Below are 15,112 nucleotides of genomic sequence, written 5' to 3' on the forward strand. Positions count from 1 at the left end.
CAGTAAGGGGAGTTTCCAAGTCGTGTGCGCCACACACACACACACACACACACACACACACACACACACACACACACACACACAGTTTAACTGCAACTTTTTGACAGGTTCTACCTTTTCCCTATACAGGACAACATTGGAGAGATTATCTGGGGAAGGGGAGGTTTAGGGTTCACCCCTGTGTAGAACTCCAGAGAAAGTGTGGGGGAAGAGAGAGAGAGGGCCGTCATTTGGAGACGGTACCAGGACTGTTCTCGGCAGCATTTCAGTGAGCCGAGTTCGTTTTTAATCATTGTACCTGTAAACAAAAGACCCAATCAGGGTTGAAACAGCTCTTTGACGTAATGTTTCTGTCGGCACCTTGAGATCTCCTTCGAATAATCCGATATTCGGATAATCGAGATTCCTCTGTATTCCAAAAGTGGCCTAATCAATGTTCTGTACAGACGCAACATGATCGCCCAACCCCTACACTCAATGCACTGACCAATAAAGGCAAGCATACCAAAAGCCTTCTTTATTATCCTGTCGACCTGGGACTCCACTTACAAGGAACTATGAACCTGCGCTCCAAGGTCTCTTCATTCAGCAACACTCCCCCTGCCCGATTTGCCTTTCCAAAATGCAGCACCTCGCAGTTATCTACATTAAACTCCATCTGCCACTCCTCAGCCCATCTGGTCAAGATCCCATTGTACTTGGAGGTAACATTCTTCACTGTCCACTACACCTCCAATTTTGGTGTCATCTGCAAACTTACTAACAATACCTCCTATGTTCACATCCAAATCATTTATATAAATGACAAAATCAGTGGATCCAGCACCGGTCCTTGTGGCACACCACTGGTCACAGGCCTCCAGTCTGAAACGGAATCCTCCACCAACCTGTTTCCTACCTTCAAGCCAGTTCTGTATCTAAATGGCTGGTTCTCCCTCTATTACATCTGAGCTTGTTAACTTTTTTTTCAGATGCTCTGCAATTTTCCCAAAATGAAGGTATTTTCTAGCTGGGTTGCAAATATACTAACAAGTGCTGCTTCTGTACCGGTGAATAAATATCTTGCTGACATCAATTAAAATACTTCAACAATAGTGTCATTAGAGTAGAACATGTGGAAGAAGAAGATTAGTTATGACTGGATTCCCTACAGTGTGGAAACAGACCCTTCGGCCCAACAAGTCCACACCAACCCTTCGAAGAGTAACCCACCGAGATCCATTTCCCTCTGACTAATGCACCTATCACAATGGGCAATTTAGCATGGCCAATTCACCTGACCTGCACATCTGTGGACTGTGGGAGGAATCCGTAGCACCCGGAGGAAATCCACGCAGACATGGGGAGAATGTGCAAACTTCACACAGACTGTTATCTGAGGCTGAAAATGAACCTGGGACCCTGGTGCTGTGGGCCAGCAGTGCTAACCACTGGGTCACTGTATCTAGTCTTGCCCAGAATTGTCATTTATCAACATTTTCTTAATACACCTTGCTTAGTGCACAATCTGCATTTCATTAAATATTAGTATTGAGTAATGAGGCAGTGTTTCCATGTTTTTTTTTTACTTCAGTGATAGCACAGTCTATTTTTTCCTGATTTGGAACATTATTTGATGGATTTCTGCTCTGGCACAGTTTTGCTGTTGTGATTGCATATTTGAAACCTGCTCATACAAATCAACAAAAATCCTGTAAGATTTTTGGCTTATTAAAATTCAGGTGGCAGCTGCTGCTGATCACCAGGAGTCATGCTGGCATATGTAGCTTCATGTCAGGAGGGCAGGTTTGGTCAACCCATCATACATAACACACATAACAATCGGTGTCAAGAGAGCAATCACCTGGTGGTGTTGTGAGGGTTTTCCCCTGCTGCAGGCACCATCCCACAGGGTGAATGTAAGGACTAGTGGCATCACACCTAGAAAACAAATCATAGCACCACAGTGAAATTAAAACATGTATATCAATATAAATGTAAATACTGAACCACCGCTAACCCTCCACCACTAGAAGAGGCAGAAACACAGTTTCCATACATGTCATACTTGTATTAAAGTTACACTGAGCGAGTAGCTGAGGAAATTCCAGGCCACTTTGTCAGAACTGCAACAAACATTGTATCATGGATTTTGTTCCATGACTCACAACTGAAGTCTTTAGATATTTGTCAGTTTTGTAACTTAATTAAACTTTCATTATATGATCTTCCAATCATGCACACTTGACATAATAGGCCCAATGTGTCTTTTGGTGAACTGGAGAGTATCCCTTTCGGTAAACTGGAGAGTATCTCTTCCAGTAGTGACCCTAAACAAGAAGGTACTTTCATCTCAGGAAAGCAATGTGAGCACCTGAAAGAGGGAGGAAGGTCAGAACACGCTGTGGAAGTTTTCACTTTCATTAGAGGTGTGTCAAGACCATCCAGAAACCTTCTCAATGCAGAGCACATTGGCTTTCTTGAAGAGAGAAAAGGTTTAAAAATAAACAAACCCTCAAGCTTGGTCACATATTTGATGTTCAGAAGGTCCTCATTTTACTGTTTCTCTTGGCGATAAACAAGAAAAGTTGATAGTCAGGGAGACCACTACCTTAACTAGACTACCTCTTATTAAGATGCCCCTTTCAGCACAGATAAAGGTTACAGCTGGAAGAAAATTGGCAAACCTTAGTAAATGTAGATCCTGTCTTAACTTGCAGCACTTTTTCCATATTCCTTTTGTATTTAATAGCCAATATATGCTTAAAAGACTTTGGAATTTAATAGCATCTCTTATGCTGGAATTTCAAATGAGCTAAACGGAACTGAGCTTTTCTTTGCTGTTATTCACATGCCTTCATTCTCCGAGATATCAGAGCATAAAGTCTTCATTTATCCAGCATTTTACAGTCAAAGATTTTCTCTATTTAAATACAGAAGGAACACTGCAAGGGGTGTAGTACAAGGAATAACGTGTATATGTTACACAGAAAAACCTGAGAACTATGCCACCAAGTATACGTTGCTTGTCCCTACCCCCTTTCTTTTTCAAAATACATCACCACGAATTTCCTTGTATTAAATTCTAATTTTTCATTTGCGTATCCAATCCGCCAGTCTATGTAAATTATTCAATGTTTGATGCATCTTCAAGCGGAGTATTGCCAACATATTTTTTGAAAAAACTGTTACACTCTATTTCAGTAGTCAAGGGGAGACAGTGGCGTAGTGATAATCTCACTGGATTAGTTTTCTAGAACCTGAAGCTAATATTTTTGGGATCTGGGTCATGGATCCATCTATTGAGATGGCAAAATGTGAATCCAATAAAAATCTGGAATAAAAAAAGTTAGCCTAATGTAACAACTCTCAATTGCTGAAAAAATCCATCTAGTTCACTTTAGGAAAGAATGTGGTTGACTCTTAACAGTCATCAGGACATTTACAGTTGGGCAATAAATCCAAGCAGGTGATGCCCACATCCCTAGAATAAAAACAAAATTAAGTCAGTTTTATAAAGTTAAATAAAAACAAAGAGCATTGTCCCTTGGGAGGAGTACTATTGTCTGCCATTCTTCAGTCTAATAAACAACTACTTAACACAATCTACTGCCTCCAGTCCTTGTAACGTCTTTTATCTAAGCTAGCACTTATGCCTCCATTCCTAAATTTTATTCAATAGTCACTTAAGTATTACTTCGTCAAATGCTTTCTTAAAATTCATCTGGGCAAAATCCTCATCTCTGGAGAGGTAATGGTACAGTGATAATGTCACTGGAGTGTGCAATAACATCTCTGAATAGGTTGATTAGAAAATATCGATAAAAGGGCCAAGACATGAAGGGGAGGGGTCTGAAAGATCAGGGGTCAAAAGTAAAAAGATACATGTAAGACAGGAAGAAATGTGTGCGCACTGCAGATGGTGCCTACATGTCAGATAGAAACTCAACTGCACAATAAATACACAAAATGGCTGACACTACATGCAAATATAGCAGATGGTAGAATTTGTATTCAATAAAAATCTGGAATTATGAATCCATTGTTGATTGTCAAAAAAAACATCTGGTTCACTAATATCCTTTAGGGAAGGAAACTCCATCCTTACCTGGTCTGACCTACATGTGAATTTAGACCCACAGCAATGTGTTTGACTCTGGCCTAGCAATGACCTCATCCCATGAATGAATTAAAACAAAATAAAATGACCAAAGCTTCAAGAGTTTCTTATGGAAGCTCCTTGGAAAGGCACCTACACTGTGAGAGGACCTAACATGGGTTGTAATTGTTTTGGATGTAAGGACTCAGAACTTCCTTCAATTACATTCTGCTATCATTTTGACATTCCCACAGATCACCTGCTCCCATGGAGAATGCTATGCTGGAGTCCTTATTTCTTTGCTCAAATCAGAAGGCAATGCAGAAAGAGGTAGCCATTGCAACTTAGTCAGCACACCCTGCAAGAACAGGGGCCTCCAGAGAGAGAAGCAGCAGGGTGAAAATACAGGGGAGAGTGATGAGACACAGGGTGCTCAGACCTCACTGTCATTATCTTTCACTGTCTGAAAGACAATACAGGCGTAGATTAACAATGCCTCATCTCATGGTTACAAAACCGTGACATTTGCTACAGAGCTTTTTTGTTACTGAATAAATGTCTAATTATTCATCTGATGATACACTTTATATCTGAATGATTCTACTTTAAAATACCTACAGATTACATGCCCTCCTGATAATTAGAGAAAACAACTACACAATGCACTAGCATCATATGGGCTAAGGTTAGGTAGCTCTCAAGGCATCCATCAGGATATCACGATCAAATATTGTGTAGTAAGGTCTCTCATAGTAGTCAGAAGATTGATAGGTTCCTGAGGAATCTCCTTTTGACCCTTCCATCATCATTAGCCTTTCAAATATTTTTAGAATATGCATGGACTGAAAAATTGCCCTGAAATGTGAAAATATCTGTAGGATAATGTTGAATTTGAAAGAGGCAATGCAGCCTGCAACTTTAACAAACCACCACACTGAGGGAGTGGAGATATGAGCTGCCCATTATATGTCTCCTGGCCTTGAATGACAGTGTGTTCATTGAAAGTCAATAGACAAAATGCACAGCGCCCTGCAGTGGTGTGTGAAAGTATCAATGATTTTGTTCGGTCACAAGGTGGCCACAAAGATTTCCTGAGCAACATGTCCTAGAGCCTGGTAGCATAATTAAAGAGAAGACCAGAAGATTGTGTGAGAAAACTCGCTCCGAACCACAGTGGACCAGGCATAATGACTTGTCTTGACAAAATATTTTAAGCGAAAATGGGAAAATTCAGCCCATTAAGTGTTTATCTTCATGGATATTTCCTGATCTGTCAAGTTTTTGCAGCAGTTTCAGGTTTTACACCTAGAACATTTCCTGCATTTGTAACTGGAAATTAGGTGATAACTTTCCTTTAAGGGGTTAAAGCAGATTTGTAAAGAAACTGAAGATAAAGGAAACTAATTTTTTTTTGATATTTGCAATTATTTTTTAAAAAGTATGTTTTGTGAAACATTATAATTAATAAGGACTGGATCATCAATGATGTCAGAACTTTCTCCAAGACAATCAATAATGATCCACAAGTGCTGGCTTAGCTGGAGATGCTAAACAAATAAGTTTTGGGAAGAAGTTTTGGGAATGATCAACAAATGGAATGATCTGCAAGTTAAAAGTAAACAAGACAATTCACAAGACAAATGGTGTGACTGAGGTTTCTTTTTACTAATTTTGAATAAATTATCTGTAGATATGCAAATACCTTCCTTTGTCTCCACCTTTCACATGATCTCACTAAACCAATCACAATTGCACATACATGCATTAACTGGCATATTAGCACCCTCTTGTGGTTAAAATACTTTCAAATGGATTTTCAGATCAAGCAGATACAAACATATTTGCAAAGGCTGATTTGCTCACCAATAATCATAGCTTTCATCCCAGTTGTCAAAATGCACCAAAAAACGATTATCTACCATATCGGATACCGTTGCCACACAAATAAATTCTGGATTCTTTCTATCAACAGCTTCTAGTTTCATTCCCACTCGGAAGCCTAATGGAGTAATAGTCTGAAACAACAAAAGAAAAATCAAAAATATTTATTGTAATACATAATTTTGTGTTTGCATTTATTTAAAACAGTGACAGGATTTGTCTCTGTCTGGTACTGACAGCTAGAAATTAGCATATGTTTCCAAATAATTTAAGTAGATTCCTGAGCAAGTAATAAACTCTCCTCAGTTTCGTCTGAGATTTTTCTCCAACAATTTTGCCCTAGAATTGTTTTGAAATTGCCAAATTGTATTAATAAAAATGAAAACATACACTAGTAATCATTAAAATATTCTATTTTGTTTATCTCAAATAAAAATTAAAATAAGGTTATCTACACTAAAATCTTAATGCGGCAATAAATATACAAGGTAGAAACTTACTGTCAGTCACTTACTCCCAGCGCCTTCAGATTTCCTTTTTGAAAATTCTCATATTCGGGTAACAACTTGTGTTATACATGACAAGTGTGGCAGTAGATTAGATGAGATTCCCTACAGTGTGGAAACAGGCCCTTCAACCCAACAAGTCCACACCGACCCTCTGAAGAGTAACCCACTGAGACTCATTTCACTACATTTACCCCTGATTAATGCACCTAACACTATGGGCAATTTAGTATGGCCAATTCTCCTAACCTGCACACCTTTTCGAATGTGGGAGGAAACCAGAGCATCCGGAGGAAACCCACACAGACACGGGAAGAATGGACAAACTCCACACAGTCACCCGAGGCTGGAATCGAACCCAGGTCTCCGGCACTGTGAGGCAACAGTGCTAACCAGATGAAGATTGTCACATTTGAGTCACTTGCCCTAGTTACAAGCAAATATTCTGCACCATGGAGTGGACAGCTGAAGGATCAATAAATCCACTGAATTGCCAAACCCAACCAAATTGCATAGCCAGGTTAAATACAGAGGCCAGGTAGCCCCTTACAGGAAAAGGGAAGTGAATGGTGAATCAACAATACAATTACTGATTAGAACCATTGTCAGCTACAGTAACTTTTATTAGTGCATATTTAATAAGAGTTTGGGAGATGGACAGGTAAAGTCAGCTATAAATATTTGAAATAAACAGTGATTAAAAACAATATGGGGTTAATCTTTCCACACTGTTTTCTGTACAATCTTGCACACATACACCAGGATTACAACAGATGGACAGGAATGTAGGCTCAGACCCAGGTACTGGCCTTGTGGGAGAATTCTGTTTCTCCCCAGAAAGGGGTGAAGTCTCGAATTACCCCAATGCCAGTGCGATAACAGGAATAAAGGGCATGTTTTGAAACACTGAAATCTACATTATCCGGAGTCTTACCAGATCCAACTTGGCACCAGCCATTGAGGTGCCAGGGTGTCGATATACTGAAATACAAGGTGTACCCCAATCAGCTCCACCACATTGCCTCAACAAAAGAAAAATCCCTCTAATAAGTCAAACAGCTACCATCACAAACAAACAATGAATAGATGTCGTTAACATCGATCACACACTGAACTATCAAGCTGACAAGAACTCACTTCTGGGCTTGTACATCAAAATAATCATAGCGTCATGCCAAGTGCCAGCATCATGATGTAATAAAACTTTGAAGATTTCAAGTTAGAAACACATGTTCAAATGCTGGAAATCAAGACAGTTTTCAAGGGTCACTTCATTTGTGGATGAAGAAATTGTTTCATTTCAACAGAGCACAGTTAAGGCATACCTAGAACATAGAAGAATACAGCGCAGTACAGGCCCTTTGGCCCTCGATGTTGCGCCGATCCAAGCCCACCTAACCTAGACTAGCCCACTATCCTCCATATGCCTATCCAATGCCCGCTTAAATGCCCATAAAGAGGGAGAGTCCACCACTGCTACTGGCAGGGCATTCCATGAACTCACGATTCACTGAGTAAAGAACCTACCCCTAACATCTGTCCTATACCTACCACCCCTACATCTGGATGCAACTCACTATGAGTCAAACTCAAGACAGACAAGGCCCTTCAACACCTTCATTGAAAAAGCAAACTCAGCACTCAGCAAATAAAAGGGGGTGTGCAGCTGACTGAAGCCACAAGTGGGAGAAATCATCTTAGTCAGCTTATTCCTGCTAAAAAGAATACCAGGAATTAGGACAATTCCATCAGTCTGTGAGAACTACAAGTAAAAGGCAGAAGACCATTGCAGTAAGTTCAAAAGTATCTAACTACAATATCATACAAGATGAAAAAGAACACTCTCCAGTCTCGGGTGACTGTCTGTGCGGAGTTTGCACATTCTCAGTGTCTGCGTGGGTTTCCTCCGGGTGCTCCGGTTTCCTCCCACAATCGAAAGATGTGCAGGTCAGGTGATTTGGCCATGCTAAATTGCCCACTAGTGAGAGTGTTTGGAGGGAAATGGTTCTGGGTGGGTTACTCTTCGGAGAGTCGGTATGGACTGGTTGGGCTGAAGAGCCTGTTTCCACAATGTAAGGAATCTAATCTAATCTAATCTAATCCTCTAAACTGTTCCACCTTGAAGTTCACCTGAGAAATCCACCTGGCAGTTGAACTATAAAAGAGGCTACGAAGAAATTGCTGCTTTTTCAAGATCTTCCTTCTAGCCAAATCACTGACTCAGCCAAGAAACATTAGGCAAATGACTGCACCTATATTGATATGCTCATGATACAGTGGTTGAGTGCAGTGAATGAGACATCATTGTTTCATTTACCTTCAAAGCAAGTGTGTAAGAAATAACAAAACAGAGTAATTTGTGAATGCAAAAAAAAAGCTTGTTGCTGGCTTATGAAAAATCAAATAATTCCTACAGTAATAAAATACACACATCCACAAAGAAATTGATCATAGGTAAATAAAAGGGAACACCTAAAATTTGTCCGTACCAATAGTTTCAAGGTAACTTCAGATGTAAATGTACTATTTAATTCAACTCATTCCCAAATTTTTTCCCTTTTAGAAACAATTTTTACTCTCAGAATTGATACTTTTTAAAACACATTAATTAACAAATGGAAATGGAAAATAACCCAGTTCTCGGGGAATAAAAAACAATGCACGATACTTTTGACACGAGTATGACACCTTTTGTTTATTCTTTCATGGGACTCGGGTGGCTCTGGCAAGACCTGCGTTCACTGCCAATCCCTGGTTGTCTAAAAATTGAGTGGCTTGTTAAACTATTCCATAACACAGTTGAGAGTAAAACACATTACTAAGACTCTAGATTGAATAAGCTTTGCAGATTTCCTTAAGTGAAAGACGTCATTGAACCACCTGGATTTTCTTTTACAACAATCAAAGACTTGTGGTAACAAAACTGAGACTGAAACTAAATTTATATCCCAGATTTCTTTATTAAATTTAAAATACATCTGCTGCCACTGTGGGATTTAGAGGCATAAAGGTCCACAGCATGAAAACATGTCTTTCGACCCAACTTGCTCATGCCGCCCGGTTTTCACAATTTAAAACTAATCCTATTTGCATACATTTGATCCATAGCTCTCCATACCTATCCCATCCACAGATCTGTCTAAATGTTTCTTAAATGACAAAAAAATTGTACTCCCATCCACCACTACCTTTGGCAGCCCATTTCAGAAACTTGGCATTCTCGGTGAAAACATTTCCCCTCTGTATGCTTTTGTATTTCTCCCCCCTCACCTCTAGTTTTAGACTCCCCTACCATCGAGAAAAGCTGTCCATTATCTACCTTATTTATGCCTTTCATGATCTTATATATTTCTATAAGATCATCCCTCAGTTTCTTACATTCCAGGGAAAATTTCCAGCCTCTCCTTAGAGCACAAACCTTCCAGTCATGGTAGCATCCCAGTAAATCTTTTCTGCACTCTATTTTGCCACAGCATTAGCCTGAGCCTCTGGATTACTAGGCCAGCGACACTATCATTATCCTACCATCTCTCATTGCAAATATTCCCAGCATAAAGCTTGTTCAATTAAAACAACCACATGGAGGTAATAATTTCCATTCATGTAATAATATCAATAGCTTCAACAACGTGTTTCTGCTTCAACAGTTTACTGTGTTCTTTAAAACAAGGTGCAATCCAGGGAGTTTCAGCAAATCTGACTGAAGTACCTTGCCCACAGTCCCAAGTGTAATCTCCTGCCTGCAACTTTCATCAGAGCCCATCCACAATAAGGTAGTAAGACTCAGTTATTAAGCATTTCACCTTTTCAGATTTCTCACAGAGGAGGACTCAATCTCTGAAAAACGCAACTTTGTCCTTTTAAAAGGAGGGCCTAGCAGCTTCAAATCGAACATACACCTCAGCACACAGACACAATTCACAAACAAAACCTGAAATCACATTCTTAAAGCAAGATTCTGTGGAAATAAATACCCTCAATTCTCAAATCTTGCTAAATAGTGTTATACACTTACCGTATTTTGGTTTTCAAACAGGGATTTGGGCACAGCTTGAGCCTTGCACAACTTCAGGTATGATGGCCAGTTAAACTCATCATCCTTATATCCTAAAAATACATAAATGAATAGTTAACATAAAATATTTGAAACCAAAACATGCACCAGCACAAAGGGTTGGGGATGCTCCATTCTTGAATATATTCAATGTTAGAATGGATAGACTTTTCATCTCTCAGGTAATCAAGGAATTCAGGGAGCGGACGGGAATTGAGGGAGGTTAACAATGATCATAATGCATAGTGCAGCACACTCAAAGGGCTATTTGGTCTAACTCTGTTCCAACATTATGTTATTATTCACAAATGATTAATTCCACAAGCAAGATCACTTACAATGAGATTGGGCCCACAAGTCCCAAATGGTTTTCTAAAATGTTTATCTTCATTCTATTATGACCTGGCATATTATTTGTAAAAATGCATAAAAATTTGTATAAATTAATTAATTAATTAAATAAATAAATAAATAGAGATGGCTGGACAGGTGATGTGCTGTAGCTGTATGATGTAGGAGCTGAATGATCCCTTTGTGAACGACAGTGACCACATCTGCAGCAAGTGTTGGTTGCTGGAAGAACTTCAGAGCAGAACTGATGATCTGGAATCTGAATAGGGTGTGACTATAAATGAGGCAGGTAGGGGGATTTGGAGTGCAGGAGTAGAGAAGCCTCAGCCCTGACCTTGTCCAATAGGGATGAGATTTTTGCTTCCTGTACGGATGAGGAAAAGGGCTGTGCACAGGGTGAGCCAGCTGACCACAGCATCATGGTGTAGAAGGCCATTCAAGAGGGGGGAACAAAAGGACAAGCAGTTGTTATAGGGGACTCTATAATTAGTGGGACAGTTAGTACCCTTTGTCAGCCGGCTCGGGAGTTCCACATGGTATGTTGCCTGCCCGGTGCCAGGGTGCAGGACATCTCCGACTGGCTTGAAAGGATATTGGAACGGGAGGGAGACGATCCAGTTGTTGTGGTCCACATTGGCACAAGCAACATAGGCAAGGCTAGGAAGGAGGACCTGTTCGGGGAGTATCAAACATGAGGAAGGAAATTGAAGAATAGGTCCTAGAGGATCATAATCTCTGGATTACTGCCTGAGCCACGTGCTAATTGGCATAGGGATCAGAAAATTAGGGCAGTAAACACGTGGCTAAGAGATTGGTGAGGGAAAGAGGGATTCCATTTCATGGGACATTGGCATCAGCTTTGGAACCGGGGTGGGGGTGGGGGATCTGTACCAATGAGACCGATCTGGAATCAGTGTTCTAGCAAAAAGGATAAATAGGGTGGTCACTAGGACTTTAAACTTGCAAATCAGAGGAAAGGAAAGGGAATGCGACAGGAAGTATGGAGTCAAGTAGAAAGATAAGCAGGCTAGCAAGTGTGCAGGGTTTAAGTTCAAGGCACACTAAGAATGAAGCAAAAAGGCTAACTTAGGACTTACAAGAGATGTTGGTTATCATGAGGATAAGAAAATCAGCATTAAGGCGCTTTGCCTGAATGCTCGTAGTATTCGTAACAAAGTAGATGAGTTAACGGCACAAATCATCGTGAATGATTATAATGTGATAGGCATCACAGAGACGTGGTTGCAGGGGGTTCAGGACTGGCAGTTAGTTATTCAAGGATTTACAACTTATCGAAAAGACAGGGAGGTGAGTAAAGGGGACGGGGTTGCTTTGTTAGATCAGAATGAAATTAAATCTATGGCACTGAATGACTTGGGGTCAGATGATGTGAGGTCTGGGTGGCCACAAAGGCAAAAAAAAACCATAATGGGAATTATGTGCAGACCTCCTAAGAGTGGTCAGAATCAGAGACTCAAGATGTATCGGGAAATAGGCAGGACAAAATCAGAAAGACAAGGTCATGGCGATCATGGGGGAACTTCAATATGCAGGTGGACTGGGTGAATAATGTTGCTAGTGAATTCAAAGAAAGGGAATCCATGGAATGCTGACAGGATGGGTTTTTGGAAGAGCTTGTGATGAAGCCTACAAGAGGGCAGGCTATTCTTGATTTAGTGCTATGTAATGAGCCTTAAAAAAAGATCTTAATGTAAGGTAACACTTAGGAGGCAGCAAACATAATATGGTAGAGTTCAGTCTGCAGTTTGAAAGAGAGAAGGTAAAATTGGATTAATGGTGTTACAGTTAAATAAAGGTAATTACAAAGGGCATGAGAAGGGAACTGACAAACATCAGCTGGAAGCAGAGCCTAGTGGGGAAGACCGTAGAGCAACAATGGCAGGAGTTTCTGGGTGTAATTGAAGACACAGTACAGAGGTTCATCCCAAAGAAAAGAAAGATTACCGGATGGGGTTGGGGGGAGGGGGGGTAGAATTAGACTTCCTGATTTTCTTTGTCAGCCATGGCAATGTATCAAAGAAAACAAGAGAGCCGAAAAAGTGGCTAACAGCACTGGGAAATCAGAAGATTGTTATCCTCTGGGTAGTCTACAAAAACAAAAAGAGAAATAAGGACAGAGAGGATAAAATATGAAGGTAGACTAGCCAGTATTATTAGAAATTATAGTAAACGTTTCTTTCAAGGGATCAGAAACGAGGGGCAAAAGTAGACACTGTGCCACTCCAAATTGATGTAGGAAGGCTAGTGCTGGGAGATAAGGGAATAGCTGAAGAATATAATAAGTACTTTGCATCAGTCTTCACAGTGGAAGACATGAGCAATATCCCAACAATTAAGGAGGGTCGAGAGCAGAGTTGAGTATGGTAGCCATCACAAAAAAGCGAAAGTGCTAGAAAAGCTAAAAGGTCTAAAAATTGATAAATCTCCTGGCCTCGATGGGCTATATCCTAGAGTTCTGAGGGAGGTGGCTGAAGAAATAGCGGAGGCATTGGTTGTGATCTTTCATTGGTCCCATATGATTGGAAAATTACCGTTGTAACCCCCTTGGTCAAGAAAGGATCAAGAAAAAAGATGGAAAATTATCGGCCAATTGGCCTAACCTTGGCTATTGTTAAAATTCTAGAATCCATTGTTAAGGATGAGATTTCTAAACTCTTGGAAGTGCAGGGTTGGATTAGAACAAGTCAGCATAGATTTAATAAAGGGGAGGTTGTGCCTGACAAACTTGTTAGAATTCTTTGGAGAGGTAATAAGTAGGTTAGACCAGGGAAACCCAGTGAATGTTATGTATCTAGACTTCCAAAAGGCCTTTGATAAAGTGGCTCATGGGAGGCTACTGAATAAGGTGAGGGCCCATGGTGTTTATGGGGAGTTACTGACATGGATTGAGGATTGGCAGTCTGACAGACAGCAGAGAGTTGGATAAAAGGTTTTTTTTTTTCCGGAATGGCAGCCAGCGACAAGTGGTGTCCCGCAAGGTTCAGTGCTGGGGCCGCAGTTGTTCACTTTATATATTAATGATCTGGACGAAGGGACTGGGGGCATTCTGGCAAAGTTTGCCAATGATACGAAGTGAGGTGGGCAGGCAGGTAGTACTGAGGTGGTGGGGAGGCTGCAGAAAGATTTAAGGAGAAAGTGAGGTCTGCAGACGCTGGAGATCAAAGCTGAAACTTTATTGCTGGAACAGCACAGCAGGTCAGACAGCATCTAGGGAAAAGGAGATTCGACGTTTCGGGCACATGCCCTTCCTGAGGAAGGGCATGTGCCCGAAACGTCGAATCTCCTTTTCCCTAGATGCTGTCTGACCTGCTGTGCTGTTTCAGCAATAAAGTTTCAGCTGCAGAAAGATTTAGACAGTTTAGGAGAGTGGTCCAAGAAATGGCTGATGAAACTCAATGTGAGCAAATGAGAGGTCTTGCACTTTGGGGAAAAAAGAATACAGGCATGGAATATTTTCTAAACGGTGAGAAAATTCATAAAGCCCAAGTACAAAGGGATCTGGGAGTGCTAGTCCAGGATTCTCTAAAAGTTAACTTGCGGGCTGAGTCCATAATTAAGAAAGCGAATGTAATGTTGTCATTTATCTCAAGAGGGTTAGAATATAAAAGCAGTGACGTACTTCTGAGAGTTTAAAAAGCTCTAGTTAGGCCCCATTTAGAATATTGTGTCCAATTTTGGGCTCCAAACCTCAGGAAGGATATACTGGCACTGGAGCGGGTCCAGCGGACATTCACACAGATGATCCCTGGAATAGTAGGCCTAACATACAATGAACAGCTGAGGATCCTGGGACAGTATTCATTAACATTTAGAAGGTCGAGGGGAGATCTACTTGAAACTTACAAGATAATACATGGCTTAGAAAGGGTAGATGCTGAGAATTTGTTTCCATTAGGCGGGGAAACTAGGACATGTGGGCACAGCCTTAGAATTAGAGGGGGTCAATTTAGAATGGAAATGAGGAGATATTTCTTCAGCCAGAGTGTGGTGGGCCCCAGAATTCATTGCCACAGAGTACAGTGGGGGCCGGGACGTTAAATGTCTTCAAGGCAGAAATTAATAAATTCCTGATCTTGCAAGGAATTAAGGGCTACCGGGAGAGTGCGGCTAAGTGGCGTTGAAATGCCCATCAGCCATGATTAAACAGCGAGTGGACTCGATGGGCCGAACGGCCTTACTTCCACTCCTATGTCTTATGGTCTTATTAGCAAATCACATTTT

General features: G+C 40.7%; 1 protein-coding gene across 3 annotated transcripts in view; it reads right to left on the reverse strand.

The window, feature by feature from the left end:
* l3mbtl3 (L3MBTL histone methyl-lysine binding protein 3) overlaps positions 1 to 15,112 on the reverse strand; it is a 164,697-nt gene that overhangs the window by 84,101 nt on the left and 65,484 nt on the right. For all 3 annotated transcript variants that reach the window (XM_043683602.1, XM_043683595.1, XM_043683587.1), the window contains exons 10-12: positions 10,481 to 10,572; positions 5,942 to 6,093; positions 1,844 to 1,920 (exon numbers count right to left, since the gene is read on the reverse strand). In XM_043683602.1, coding sequence (XP_043539537.1) covers positions 1,844 to 1,920; positions 5,942 to 6,093; positions 10,481 to 10,572 — 321 coding nt within the window. The remainder of the gene's footprint in view (positions 1 to 1,843; positions 1,921 to 5,941; positions 6,094 to 10,480; positions 10,573 to 15,112) is intronic.

Source organism: Chiloscyllium plagiosum, chromosome 3 (assembly GCF_004010195.1).
Source record: "Chiloscyllium plagiosum isolate BGI_BamShark_2017 chromosome 3, ASM401019v2, whole genome shotgun sequence".
In the NCBI taxonomy this organism is placed as follows: Eukaryota; Metazoa; Chordata; class Chondrichthyes; order Orectolobiformes; family Hemiscylliidae; genus Chiloscyllium; species Chiloscyllium plagiosum.